The sequence below is a fragment of the Balaenoptera physalus genome (genome assembly GCF_965194825.1).
Source record: "Balaenoptera physalus genome assembly, chromosome: 20".
NCBI lineage: Eukaryota > Metazoa > Chordata > Mammalia > Artiodactyla > Balaenopteridae > Balaenoptera > Balaenoptera physalus.
In genome coordinates this window covers 62,867,767-62,882,861 of record NC_138901.1, presented here as the reverse complement: position 1 = coordinate 62,882,861, position 15,095 = coordinate 62,867,767, and the positions used below count along the sequence as shown (strand labels likewise).

Here is a 15,095-nt window from a genome sequence, read left to right as displayed (position 1 = left end):
TGGACAGAAATCAGTTAAAATACAGAAAAAAGTAAAAAACGGATGAAACTAAAGCTAGTTCTTCAAGGAAAAGAATCTACTAAACTGATAAACCTCTATCTAGACTAATAAAGAAAAAAAAGGAAAAAGAAAACACTTATTATTAACACAAGGAATGGCATCACAACAGATCTAAAAGACACTGAAACAATAAGGGAATAGTATGACAAATCACGGCAATAAATTTAGTATCTTGAACAACAAAATACCCAAACTGACTCAAGAAAAAGTAAAGAATCTGAATTATAACTGTTAAAGAAATTGAGTTAATAATTTATCAGTTAAGTTCTTCCCACAAAGAAAATTCTAGGCCCAAATGGCTTAGATTCTATCAAGTATCTAAGGAAGAAAACAATACCAATCCTACAATGACTCTTCAAGAAAATACAGGGGGAGGAAACACTTCCCAAGCTAATAACCTTCCTAATGGTGAAAGGCTGAATGCTTTCCTCCTAAGATCAGAAACCAGGCAAGGATTTCACTCTCACCCCTTCTATTCAATACTGTACTAGGTATTCTAGCCAGTGCAATAAGGAAGAAACAGAGCAGACATCTAGTTTGGAAAGGGAGAAGCAAAGCTGTCTTTATTCTCAGGTTACAGGATCATCTACATAGAAAATCCTATGAAATCCATAAAAAAGCAAGTAGAGGTAGCAAGTAAGTTTGCAGGATAGAAGATAAATATACATAGCAGCAATGAACAACTGAAAACTGAAATTCAAAAATAAGTACCAGTAACAATCACATTAAAAATATTACATATTTAAGAATAAATGTGACAAAAGATGTACATGACCTGTACACTGAAAACTACCAAACATTACTAAGAAAAATTAATGCAGACCTGCATAAATGGAGAGATATACCATGTTCATGGACCAGAACATTCAAAGTCGTCAATTCTCTCCCAAATTAATCTCTAGATTCAATACAGTCTCAGTCAAAATCCCAGCAAGCTTTTTTGTAGACGTTGACAAGTTGATTCTAAAATGCGAAGGCTCTACAATATCCAAAACAACAATTCAGGAAAGAATCACACTACTTAATTTCAGGGTATTATAAAGCGGTAATAATCAAGACAGTGTGCAGTGCTTTATTAAAAGAGTAAATGTTTCCTTACACAGAAAAATCATAGATGCAAGATAAAGAAAAACGAAACATATCAGTGTAGAGAGAACAGAAATATACTCACATATATATGATCAACTGATTTTCAATGAAAGCGCCAAAGCAATTCAGTGAGGAAAGGATAATCTTTTCAACAAATGATTTCTAGAACTGAATACCCACATGCAAAACAAAGGCTTCAACCCTTACTTCACACCATAAACAAAATGTAATTCAAAATAGATCACAGACTTAAATGTAACAACCTAAAGTTTTAAAGCCTCTAAGAAGAAAACACAGAAGAAAATCTTAGTGACCCTGAGTTTGGCAAAAAATTTCTCAAATATGACACAAAAAGCAAGTAATATTAAGACAAAAATTAATAAAATGCACTTGATAAGATTAAAAACATATCTCCCAAGGATACCGTAAAAAAAGAAGGCAAAGCTTCTTTATGTAATCTAGTAGATACAGCTAAAACATAGATACAGATTTCCTAAACAATTTTATTTGCAATAACCAAAAACTGGAATAAGTGACTGGATAAACAAATTATGGTATATCCATACCCAGCAATAAAAAAAAATTAATTACCAAGATGCGCCAGAACATGGATAAACCTCAAAAGTATTATGGGACAGAAAAGAAGCCACTGACAAAAGAGTTCATGTGAAACTCAAGACAAAGGTAATCTGTTATGACAGAAAGCAGACCACAGTTTCCTGGGAGCTGAGGTTTGTGGGAAGTGGGGGAGGAGGCCTGACCTGGACGGGGCACAAGGGAACTTTCCGGGGTGATAGAAATTTTTTCTTTCTTCATTTTGGTGGTGGTTTTATGACTGTATGAATCTTGTCAAAATGTACACATATAATAAAATTTTATTATATATAAACTAAATCCCAAAGTCGATTTAAAAAAAAAAAAAAAGACAGCAGCAGCAACAATAATCTAGGAAATTAGTAATCAGAGGAATAGCACTGGGGCAGGAAGGACACACAACCAAAACTCAACACCTAACCATGTAAGAATCCTCAATCTAGCAGTAGAAAGTGACTTCTTCAACGAAAAAAGGACATCTACAAAAAACATGTGACTAATATTATACTTAATAGTGAAAGACTGAATGTTTCCCTAAACAGAAACAAGGTAAGGATGTCCCTTCTCACTTAGTAATCATGACCATGCTTTAAAGGAGTCCTTGGTAGTATCCAGTAGTACTCAACTATATTTGCTGGTAAGTGTGCTTTCTTGTTCTCCGAAATGACCATTTCATTCCTTCCCTTCTCTTTTCTTCAAACCTCTTACACCTCCGTCCCTGGCGCACTCTAAGCTGATTATTTCACCTATTTTATTTTTCACAAGGTAAAACAATCACGCAAACTCATCTTCCTACCATCAAATCTCTCAAGAAGGCAGAGGTTCTTTAATATATCACAAATAATACCAGTAGCTACATAGAGTAAACACACATATAGAAAACCTTAGCACAGGACCTGGCTCTCACTCAAGAGTGGCCAAGTCATCCGGCCAGCTTAATACTCAACCAGAACTTGGCACATAAACAGATGTCTTAACTTAGAAACTCTAGGCAATTGATTCTTCTCTATCCATCAACAACTCCTACAATCAGAAGCAGAGACATGTTCACCTCCTGAAATCTGGCATAAAGCCACAATAAGAAGATAATTAATCCCTAACCTTTGGTCCCCCACCTTCGAGAATGGTTCTTGCCATTAAAATATATATATAACAATTATATACATATAATTGTATTTGGTTTCTGACCAACAAATGTATTAAATGGGAAAAGTAAAGAAAAACACAAAATACATATGCAACGTGCGTAATAGCTGTTCCTTACCTGCTGGTGGCGGGTGCTGGGAAAGGTGTACTGAACAGAGTGGGGAGGATAACGACTTTGCTCTGTGCTGAACGCTCCTTGGTTGGGGGGATAACCTGAACTTGACATTATCAGTAAAGAAGTCCTCACCAGGTTGTGAGATCAAGTGCCACAAACAATCATGCTTCTAGGAAATCACCTAAACAGGATGGGGAAAGAAAAGAATTGATAAGTACTAAAGCACCAGGTGTGCTTCTAATAACACAACTATAGCTACATAAACAAAACCACTATTATCAGTAAAAGCTTTCTCTCATGTTACTTACTTAATATAATAAAAGTTACTGGGGCTTTAAAAACATCAATGGGTCCTTTCCTCTATACTTAAAAAAGTTTCTTTAAGATATCACAAATAATACCAGTAGCTACATAAAGTGAACGCACATAAACTCTTAGCTCAGGAGCCAGCACATAGCAACTGCTCAGTAAACATCCTTCTTTCAGTAAATATCTGAAACACAAATATTACATATTACAAAAACAAAAATCTATGGCTGTAAATTTGGGGGTTGTGAAAAAGTCAATTGTTAAAAGGATTCAAGAGTATTTATAAGGTAAGCATTTCTGCAGAGGAAACATTGTCTTTATTAAATAATTCTGCCCCAAAATGACAGCCTAAGAAGGCATTAGGGATAGAAAAGCTTTCAAGGAAGAACAAAGTGAGCCTATCACTTCAAGAAAAACTGCCAAATTTTTTTTGAAAATGAGGATTTTGGCAAACTTCCATCTGCCACCATAAGCCTGACGGCTTCCCCACATTTAAAGACTTTTCTGGCAAGACTGGTGGTGGTATTAACAAGGGTGAGTTTTTGATATTACATAATGAAATTTTGAAGATCTGCGTAACTCAATGAATCAATATTTTCCAAATGACCAATACAGAATTACAAAATAAGGCGTGAATGAAGTATTTATTTAAAGTACAAAACATTTTACCACAGTTCAATAAATAGGCGCAAGACAAACCAATAAATGTTTAATGTGACAGAATATGAAAGGTTTACTAATATGGTTTCAGATTCTACACAGTAACTAACCTTTAAAAATTTACCATTTGTCTGGTTTGGGTGTGATATCAAAGAATATCCACAATTACGTTAAAAGGCTATTAAAATACCCCCTCCCTTTTCTAAATACATGGCTACATGAGGTTAGCTTTTCTTCATAAACTTCCATCAAAACAACACACTGGGGCTTCCCTGGTGGCGCAGTGGTTGGGAGTCTGCCTGCCAATGCGGCGGACACGGGTTCGAGCCCTGGTCGGGGAGGGTCCCACATGCCGCGGAGCGACTAGGCCCGTGAGCCACAACTATTTAAAAAAAAAAAAACAACACACTGGGGCTTCCCCTGGTGGCACAGTGGTTAAGAATCCGCCTGCCAATGCAGGGGACACAAGTTCAAACCCTGGCCCGGGAAGATCCCACATGCCGCAGAGCAACTAAGCCCATGAGCCACAACTACTAGCCTGCGCTCTAGAGCTCGAGAGCCACACTACTGAGCCACGAGCCTCAACTACTGAGCCCACGCACCTAAAGCCCATGCTCCTCTACAATAGAAGCCACCGCAATGAGAAGCCCGCGCACCACACCAAAGAGTGGCTCCCGCTCGCCGCACCTAGAGAAAGCCGCGCACAGCAACGAAGAACCAAAGCAGCCAAAAATAAATAAATAAAACAAATTTATATATATTAAAAAAAAACGTATTGCAAGATTGAATGCAGAAGCAGAAATGAGAAACAAGCTACCTTCTTTTCAGATACGGAAGAGGTCTGAAAAAATGTAAAACAATGCCACTATTCTCATCAAATTTTTTGTTATATTTTGGAAAATACTTATTAAAATGTTATTTACGTAAAGACTTGGGTTTATATTATTTTAAATAAATATCTTTAAAATTTTCCCATTTTAATATCTAATATGGTAAATATCAACATATATAACCCACATAAGCAAAAGCTCTTTGGAGTCCCAAATAATTTTTAAGAGTATAAAAGGAGTCCTGAGTCCAAAAGGTTTGATGACCACTGGCCTAGAGAATCAGGTCATCTTTAGATTGACTAGCATTAGTGCCCTACAGAGGCAGGTCACACCAGGTCCCTGCACTCCTTCTAGAAACTCTGGCCCTGTTAAGGTGTGGCTTTGACATGATGTTTATGTCAAGTGAACTACTCTACTGGACCCGGGTTGTACCAATCAGATCCCCCGCCAGGAATCTGAATTGAGAACGTTAGCTATTGCGAAGTGGCCAGAGTAGGAGTCAGTAGGAGTCAAGGTGAGCCAGAGCATGTGCCAGAGAAGTTACAGGGGAGCAGAGGACGCCAGTCCAGACACAGACCAGAACAGGATGCAGAGAGAAGTGGAGCCCAGAGACCTCAAAGGCCCCCCAAGACACACTGGGAACTGCCTAGGCTCACACTCCTTGAATCAGTCCCCACGAGAAGGCGCTGTATTTCTTTCTTTCTCCTTGGATACCTGTTAAACTGCCTACATAGTCTCACAGTAAGTCCTCTTTGCTTAATACAGGTGGAGTAGGTTTTTACATCTTAGAATCATTAGATCTCAAGTTAAGTCCCAAAATAACTATACAAACCTTGAACAATCCAAAAGTCATGTCCATCAACGGAGGAATAGATAGATAAAATCAGGTATATTCATACAAGGGAATATTATTCTGCCACAAAAAGAACTAAGCACTGATATACGCTACAGCTTAGACAAGCTCTGAAACATATGCTAAGTAAAAGAAGCCAATCATAGTGACTGATGATTCCTTTCATATGAAAGTCCAGAACAGCCAAATCTATAGCGACAGAAAGTAGATTAGTGGGTGCTTAGGGATGGTGGGGTGGGGTAGAGGCACAGTAGGTGATGGCTAAAGTGTATGGAGTTTCTTTTGTTGTTCACTGTCATAAAATATACATAACATAAAATTCACCATTTTAGCCATTTTTAAGTGTACATTTCTGTAGCATTACGTACATTTACATTGTTGTACAACTATCACGCCATCCATCTTCAGAGCATTTTCATCTTCCCCAAAAGAACCTCTACACCCAGTAAACACTAACTCTCCATCCCCTCCCCCAGCCTCTGGAACCACCATTCTACTTTCTGTCTCTATGGACTTGACTGCTCTAAGGACCTCATATAGGTGGAATCATATGAGTCACCAGTCCTTTTGTGACTGGTTTATTTCACTTAGCAGAAGTCCTCAAGGTTTATCCATGTGTTAGCATGTATCAAAATTCCCTTCCTTTTTAAGGCTGAATAATATTCCATTGTATTGGGGTTTCTTTTTGAGGTGATGAAAATGTTCTAAAATTGACTGTAGTGGTATCTGAACATATCTCTAATATATTAAAAACCACTGAATTGTACAATTTAAATGGATGAATTTTAAGGTACATAAATTATATCTCAATAAAGCTTTTAAAAAAAATTACCTAGCCAAAATCAAACAAGCAAAAAAACTATACAATGCAACCACAAGATTTAAAAACAATTGTGCTGCAGTCCAAGTTGACATATTCCATAGTCCATGAATCTAATACCCACATGTTCATATCTTTAAAACTCTGGAGTCAATATCCATCCCACAATCACTAGCATTTTATGGTTTCATGAGTAGTACTTTTCCTTTAATCTTAGAGGTAAATAACAGTATCTTATAAGCGAAGACATCTTTTTGCTGAAATACAGTATTAGAGAGTTACTGCACACAGTCTTAGGTTTCTGTCCTAAATCTCTCTCCAGAAAGCTTTTTGTCCCTTTAATTTGTTCCTTGACGCTTAGGATAAGGCAAGAAAATTGAGGACACTGATATTCTCAAAGTGATTTCCAATCTGAGGTCCTTCAAAAGACCAGGTAACGTTTGCAGGACTTTCAAGAAACCTAACAGAAACACATATACAAACGAGGGACAGAGGACACCCTCCTAAGCACAACCCCCAAAAGCACAAACAAGACTGTTATCTTTGACAGAGAAAAAATTTTTCTTATTTTTCTGTAAAACAAAGACACCCTAAAATGGCAAACCGCAAACCAGAAAAAGCACAACAGCAAAATTCTGATATACATATACATATGTATCTTTCAAATCAATAAGAACAAATGATCACAACAGAAATATAAGACATGACAGAAATATGGGATTAACAAAGGAAATAAAATTAATGAAGTCAACTTCAATAATGACAGAGAAGTAAAACAAAGAAACTGGCAAAATATTAAAAAATAATGCTTAGTGTTTGGTGAGGGTTTAGAGAAAAAGGTACTGTTTCACACATTACTGGTGTGTATGTAAAATGGGTACAAATTGCTTTCTAAAGAAGAATGGCAATTTATACAGCATCAGCCTTGAAAATATGCATATCCTCTACCACAGCAATTCCACTTCTAGGAATTCATTTGGTTATTCAATACAGATATATCCAAAGATGAACGCCTGAGGATGTTTCTCAAGGAATTGTCCTAAATATACAATACACGAGCTTAGAAAATTGCTTTTTAAGAAATTTAGCTAATGAAAAATTTTACTTAGAACATGCCACAAAAAAAAGTTCTTATAAATAAGAACATTTTGTTTTATATAGTATGATTTGTATATACCACTACTACTCGATTTTTCATGTGTCTATCACATCTTCACAGGACTTCAAGGCCAAAGGCAGAAATACCATGTACGTATTCAGTTAACATCTACTGAGCAGTATATACTGTGTGTCAACAGCTCTAAATGCTGGCATAGAATGAGACCACGATTGGCATCTTATCTTGAGGTGACACAGACAATAAGTGACCACAAAATACTATGATAAAGTGCTATAAATAAAACAGGATAAGAGAAGGGAAAGGGAGACATGTCTGGCAGGTAGAAAGCCAGTCTCAGCTAGGATGACCGTATGCCCCGATTTCCTGAAACAGATCCAATTTACAACTACTATCCCAGTGCAGTTATTAACTATGCTCCATTTCCTTCTCAAAACGGTCCCAGTTTGGGTAATAAATTATATTCTAAGATGACTTTTGAGCCAAAGCCTTGAAAAGACAAGAGCATTCCATGGAGAGAAACTAGAGAAGCCCTAAGGCAAAGCAAGGATGCTGAGGGAGAGTGAGGGAAAGGGTGACTGAGGCCAGGCCTGAGACTGGGTGAGGGAGACTGCATGGGGTTCTGCTGGTGTGTGACCTTATGTTACAAATATTTTCTTTCAGCATTCATAACTTGTTTTGTCTTTCTGAAGACCTTCTCTACCCCCCAAATTTTCAAATATTCTTCTACTTTCCCCTCTTACACTTCTTAAAGTTTTTTAATACATTTAACTCCTTAATCATCTAAATTTTTTTTCTAAAGAATGGTAAGGTAGGGGTCTAGATGTATTTTCTTTACTACTTGATAGTTAATTATCCAAACAAAACCCTTACTAAACATGTCTGCCTTTCCACACCGATCTGAAATGTGAATCATTCTTATTACAACCCAGCAATTTCAGGATATACCCTAGAGAAACTCGCATGTACATACAAAAGGATATTTATTGCAGCAGTGCAATAGGCAAATTTGAAGACAGCCTAAATTCCATATTCATGATAAAATACTATACAGCAGTTACAATGAATAAACTAGAGCTATGTTTCAATACATATAAACCTCAAAAAAAGTAAAGTTTAGTGAAAACAACTTGTAGAATGATACATATGTTCGAAATACAGAAAACAATACTACATATTATTGACACACGGCTTAAGTTTTCTGTTTTCTTTTTTCTTTTTCATCATCTTAAGGATTTGGGAAGAGAGCAAAATTCAGTGCGTCAACTTGATCCAAATTCCTACCCAGCTAGGTTTAGAAAATAAAATTTTCTAGAGAACTGTCATTCAATCTAACCTTAAAAGAAAACTTAAGAGAAAGCAACTTTTAAAATGTTACCATCCTTACTACTACTCACTGCACTGTTCCTGCTGTCCCAGCAGCAGCCAGGGGAGGGGTCAGAAGAGGGCCAGTGCCTCCCAGACTGTTTCCTGCCTGCTCCCCGCCAAGGCCCAACTAACAGCGCTTTCACAGACCAGGAATCTGAAGCACAGAGAAATTCAATAATTTCTCTATGTCACAAAGTTGTCAGCGGCAAAAATGGGAGAAGCTAGTGTTTTCTGTGATGCTGTGCAGCTTTCTCAGCAGGTAATGAGCTACTCTGAGGAGCTGAGATGTGCAGTGAGACCACCCATCAAAACGACCAAGGGGCTTCCCTGGTGGCGCAGTGGTTAGGAATCCGCCTGCCAAGGCAGGGGACACGGGTTCGAGCCCTGGTCCGGGAAGATCCCACACGCTGCGGAGCAACTAAGCCCGTGTGCCACAACTACTGAGCCTGCGCTCTAGAGCCCACGAGCCACAACTACTGAGCTCACACGCCACAACTACTGAAGCCCGCACGCCTAGACCTGTGCTCCGCGATAAGAAGCCACTGCTCGCCGCAACTAGAGAAAGCCTGAGCAAAGCAAAAGAGACCCAACACGGCCAAAAACAAATAAATAAAATAAATTTTAAAAATAAATAAATGAATAAAAATAAAACATTCCTTCCTACTAATTAAAACAAAACAAACAAACAAAAAAACCACCTGGGCAGCGCTCCCTTTCTACACACCTGCACTTGCTAGTGGAAGGGGAAAAGTCAACAAGGGAGGGGGAGGCGGGGGTGCTTTGTTTTTGTTTCTGGAAATAGATATTATACCTACGGTTTAAGAGTTTCTCAAAGTACCACAGAATACAGAGGGAAAAATCTCCTTCTCACGCTGTCCCTAGCCTCTACTCAGTCCTCCCAAAAGGCAACCAAAGTTACTAGTTTCTGGAGTATCCTAGAAACAGCCTACACACACACACACACACACACACACACACACACACACACACACATACACACTTTGCCCCCTACATAAATGGGAGCAGAGTAGATAATATATTGTTCTATATCTTGCTTTTATTACTTAACATCTTAATACATCTTGACAATCATTTTCATGAGTCCATAAAGAGCTTCTTCATTCTTTCTATTGCTGTAATGTATTTCACTGTATGAATGTTCACAAATATTTTATACATTTTCCAAGTAATTCTGATCTGCATCCCTAAGAAATGCTTAGGTGATCTGTCTCTGAGCTCTCCTCCCAACTCAGACATCCTAAGTAAATAAAGCTATAAATGGAATGGAGAGGCAAAAGAAAAGATCTTAGCTCAAGGTCATCCAAATTTTTTTCCATCAGTGGCCTACATGATGAGAAATCTATAGAGTACAGTGTTGTTTTCGGGTTGTTTTATTTTCATTTTCAGCAATGATGAGTCCTGAGTTCAACATGTACATTCAATGTCACTCAAATACAAGTCAAATGATTTCTCCGTGTTTCCCTTTTATCATAACCAATCCTTCATGATGTCCCAGTTTTCTCATGTGATTTTAGTGAAGTTTAATTTGAATTATCTTAAAAATAAATTAAAGATAGTTACTATCAGCCCACCACAGGTGGTAACAAAACATCAGCAAAACTAGAGCTTAGCCCTTACTGGGATACAAAATTATTGGTCAGAGCGGGCCCTACCTCTGGTGACAAGAACTGCAGCTTGGAGCCCACTACGACCTCCTTCCTCAAAACTTACCCACAAGACACACCACAACAGTTCAGACCTTTGTTTAACCAGTGCTCTTTCTTTCCTCAAACATCTTACATGGAAGCCAAATGTATAAAATACATAATACTCTGATTCAGGGAGAACGGGGAACCTAAATCTGCCTTTTCAGCCCCCTCCCCATCCCCGTCCTGCCTCCGACCCTCACTCCAGTCCTGGCTCACCAAGACACCTCCACAGAACACTTGACAGTTTGAAAACAACTGAAGTAAAAGAATCGGTTTAAAGTGGAGGCTGAAGGGGAAGGGAAAACCTTAAATGGCAGTTTCCAATTTTAAGTTCAGTTCATAGCTCCAAAACTCATTAACTCACAGTTACATGCTTGACTCATGGACTATAAAAATTCTGTGAAATGTTTAAGAAAACTGGTCAAGGTTTTACGTGCAACAACCTCGTATCATAAACATACATAATTGTATTCTAGGATGAAAATAATATACTAAAACCAGATGTCATTGTTGTAAGTGACGAGCACACATTTTATCTGAATTTTGGAGATAAACCCAGAACTAGCCTCCAACGTTTTGCAAACAGATAATAAAATACAGTAAAATGAAATCAGTCTATTTAAATTTCTCTTTGAATCTTCCCATATTAACATAATAAAGACACACATACTCACACACAAATTTACTCAACCGGAAACTTATCTTGCAAAACAAAATTTCAAATGCAATCCTAAAAAAAAAAAAAAACCACCAAAAAAACAAAAAAAACAAATCCTTTCTCCCCAGGAACTCCTGGCTTTTGGCCTACAATCTTTGCATAATCAAAATGTACTTGGATAGGTTTTCAAGGTGGCCTAATCTGTCTTGGAAAAAGAGCTAAAAATATACTTCGCTGTGGAAGGACTACAGACGCCTCTTTAGATGAGCAAGAATGACTCCACCAAGGGTCACAACAGAGGTGAAGTCCACATTTCACCAAAGCAGGAAAAGGACATAATTCAATTTTCTTTTAAACTATCAAATAATACTTTTCGATACAAAAGTATGGCATAGGGGAATGGCCTCTATGACACTGCAGGTGCCAAACACTGGATACTAAACTGAGGCAAATCGGGTCTCACTAATTCTCACAAAGCAGTTCAGCTCTAGCCCAACTCCAAAAGCCCAGGAGGCAGGGAGAGGTTAAGGACCACCCCCTGGGATATCCCAACCACCTAAGAGTCTCTCAGTTGGTGAAGGTTTGGAGAAAGCCCATCTGAGCCTATCTCGGGGTCCAGCCTCCAGGAGAGGAGACAGAGGCTAGAACCATCCAAGTGGATTCTGTAATTTGTATGAGATCAGAGTGGTGCTAAACTGGAACAGAATTTCTCCCGTAAAATAATCTAAAGCATTCTTCCCTTTGCGGGGCGGGGAGGAGTTACTCTGGGGGAATGTCATTAACAAGGTGTTTTATTTGTGGCCTCTTTTGACATAATGACATCTCACTTAGAAGACAGATTAAGGGGAGCTAAAGAAAAAGACATTTTAGACTACCCTACCCCCGATAAAATATGACAGTGAAAGGAACACATTAATATGGGCATAATCATTTGATTAATCTAAGAATACAGACATTCAATAAATAATTCTTGAGTGAAAACAACAACACTACTCTATCCCTACCTAAGGTGAGAAAGGAGAAGTTTCCAAAGACAGCGGCAGCAGGCAGATGGCAGCAGGCAGATGACTGAGAACCCTGTGTGGCACAGCGGCACTGTACTGACCTAATTCTCTAAACTGAGCAATATTCACTCCGGATATAAGAATGAATACATTTCAAAGTGAAATGGACAACTATTGGGACTCCCCTGGCGGTCCAGTGGTTGGGACTTCGCCTTTCCAGTGCGGGGGGGGTGCGGGTCGGATCCCTGGTCGGGGAGCTGGGATCCCGCATGCCTCGCAGCCAAAAAACCAAAGCATGAAACAGAGGCAATACTGCAACAAATTCAATAAAGACTTTAAAAAAAAAAAAAAAAAAAAAAGGACAACTATTTACCAACCCTCTCCTCCATCAACACAAACAAAGAACAGGGTATTGAGATCAGAAAATTTTTAACTTTGGATGCTTGGGATTAATAGACATGACAATACCTAAGGAGAATAACAAACAGTCACCATTTATTGAGCCTTTGCTACATCCCCGGCAGTGTACTAAGAGCATGGTGTGCACGAGCTCACCTAAACCACTAGTTCTACTACTACCCCTAAGAAAGGCTTTGGAGAGGCTAAGTAACTTCTTCAAGGTAATTTTTTTAGCTCAGAGCTATCTTAAAGATAATGTTTTGCTGCCTCCCTCTGACCTGCTAAGAGAGGCTGCTAAAGGTTAGGAAGCAAAATAAAACAAGTCTAATGAACAGACTCTACTTCTATGGTATATACCAAAATAAAGTAGAAAAAAAGCAACTGACTTAAAAGGTACTGAATTCTATACAAAAATAATAATAATAATAAACAAAACCATCAGAGACCTGTGAGGGCAGGGACCATCTCTTCTTTCCACACATGGCCTCCCCAGCACCTAACAGTTCTTAGCTCTCAACACACCCATTCCAACAGCAAGTCCTAGCCTTCCTTCCATGGCCCGCCCCCAAGCCTCCCATGCTTCTCCATCTTGACTACCCCCATCCTCATCTCTTGCTGCAAGAAACTCCTAATTGGACTTCCCACTTCAATACTTTCTCCACTCAAAAAGCCAAATGTTTTTTAAACCGTAAGTCAGAACACATCGCTCTTCTGCTCAAGACTCCTCAGGAGCTGCCACGCACTTCAAACAGGATCGGAACTCCTCACTGTGGCCCAGGAGCTCCCGCCCGCCCCCCCACCCCCCCTACTGCTCAGGAGGCCACAAGGAGCTTCCTTCCAGCTCCCTCACCCAGGGCCAGGCCCTTCCTTGACTCAGGCCTTTGTCCTTCTTTGCTCTCTGCCTGGAACGCTCTCCCTGGCTCAGCCTTGGGGCCGAGGACTCCTCAAAATTAGGTCTCAGTTCAAGTGCCAGCTTCTCAGAAGGGCCTCTCCCAGCCACCCTCCAGTTACCCTTTTTGTTCTCCTACAGATTAATCATAATCTGAAATGCAGTCGTCTGTCTTACTTACACTGTCTTCCCCCACTAGAATATAAACCCCCTGTGTGATTCCCTACTGTATTCGTTGGACAAAAGAAACAAGAAATGTGCAGAACTTATTTGAAGGGAAGTTTGAAAATCTACTGAAGAACATAAAAGTCTGTTTGAACAAAAGGATAGGAGGTACACAAAGGTGTCAATTTTCCTAAAATTAACACCTATGAATTCAATTGTGCCAATCACTATTCAGTATTCCCGATAAAAATCTCAGCAAGATTTCTTTTTGAACCTCACAGAGTGATTCTGAAGTTCATCCAGAAGAATACATAGACCAGAATTGCCAAAGTCTGAAAAAAAAAAAAAAAGAGTAATGAACAGATGACTAACCCTACCAGTATTAAAATTATAAAACAATAGTAATTTAAAGGATATGATAACATATATCAAGAAAACATAACAGATTAGAAACAGTGCCAAACATATTTAGTAAATTGATGAAAGGTGCAAATCTGCTAACTGGGGCAAAGGCTGGATTATTCACCAAATGGTGCTGACACAACTGGTTACTTCAGGGGAAAAAACATACACACCTCTGTCCCCCCAAAATATATGTCTACCTCATGTCCTATATTAGAAATGAATTCCAGATGGACCCCAAAAATTAGAAGTTTAAAAAAGGAAAAGGAAGAAAGGCAAAGCAAAAAAAAAAAAAAAAAAGAAACAATAAAAAATTAAAATCTAAAGACTTCTTTGTTTTAAAAATACAATCAAGGGACTTCCCTGGCGGCACAGTGGTTAAGAATCCGCCTGCCAATGCAGGGGACACGGGTTCGAGCCCTGGTCCAGGAAGATCCCATATGCCGCATAGCAACTAAGCCCATGCACCACAACTACTGAGCCTGCGCTCTTGAGCCTGCAAGCCACAACTACTGAACCCACGTGCCACAACTACTGAAGCCCATGCGCCTGGAGCCCATGCTCCGCAACAAGAGAAGCCACCGCAATGAAAAGCCAGCGCACCGCAACGAAGAGTAGCCCCTGCTCTCAGCAGCTAGAGAAAGGCTGCACACAGCAACAAAGATCCAACACGGCCAAAAAAAACAAATACAATCAAGGTATACAATCAAGTATCTCACTCATGTGCCTCTCAGTTCTCCATCCTACAGCAAGCAACAAGGAATACCAGTTTCTTAGGTTTTGTTTCAGAAATATTCTATGATATAAAAGCAAATATGTACACACTATTTTTCCCCCTTAAAACAAGCAGTAGGGGGCTTCCCTGGTGGCGCAGTGGTTGAGAATCTGCCTGCCAATGCAGCGGACAC

At 39.0% G+C, this 15,095-nt stretch overlaps 1 protein-coding gene across 22 annotated transcripts in view; it reads right to left on the bottom strand.

Moving 5' to 3' along the window:
• Positions 1–15,095, bottom strand: part of NCOR1 (nuclear receptor corepressor 1) — a gene marked incomplete at its 3' end in the record, with an annotated part of 145,572 nt that overhangs the window by 121,129 nt on the left and 9,348 nt on the right. For 20 of the 22 annotated variants that reach the window (XM_082441021.1, XM_082441025.1, XM_082441027.1 and 17 more), the window contains exon 2: positions 3,008–3,185. In XM_082441021.1, coding sequence (XP_082297147.1) covers positions 3,008–3,115 — 108 coding nt within the window. In that variant the 5' untranslated portion in view covers positions 3,116–3,185. Of the gene's footprint in view, positions 1–883; positions 1,090–3,007; positions 3,186–14,064; positions 14,084–15,095 lie in introns of those variants that run through there. The other 2 variants (XM_082441016.1, XM_082441013.1) reach the window with 2 other exon arrangements.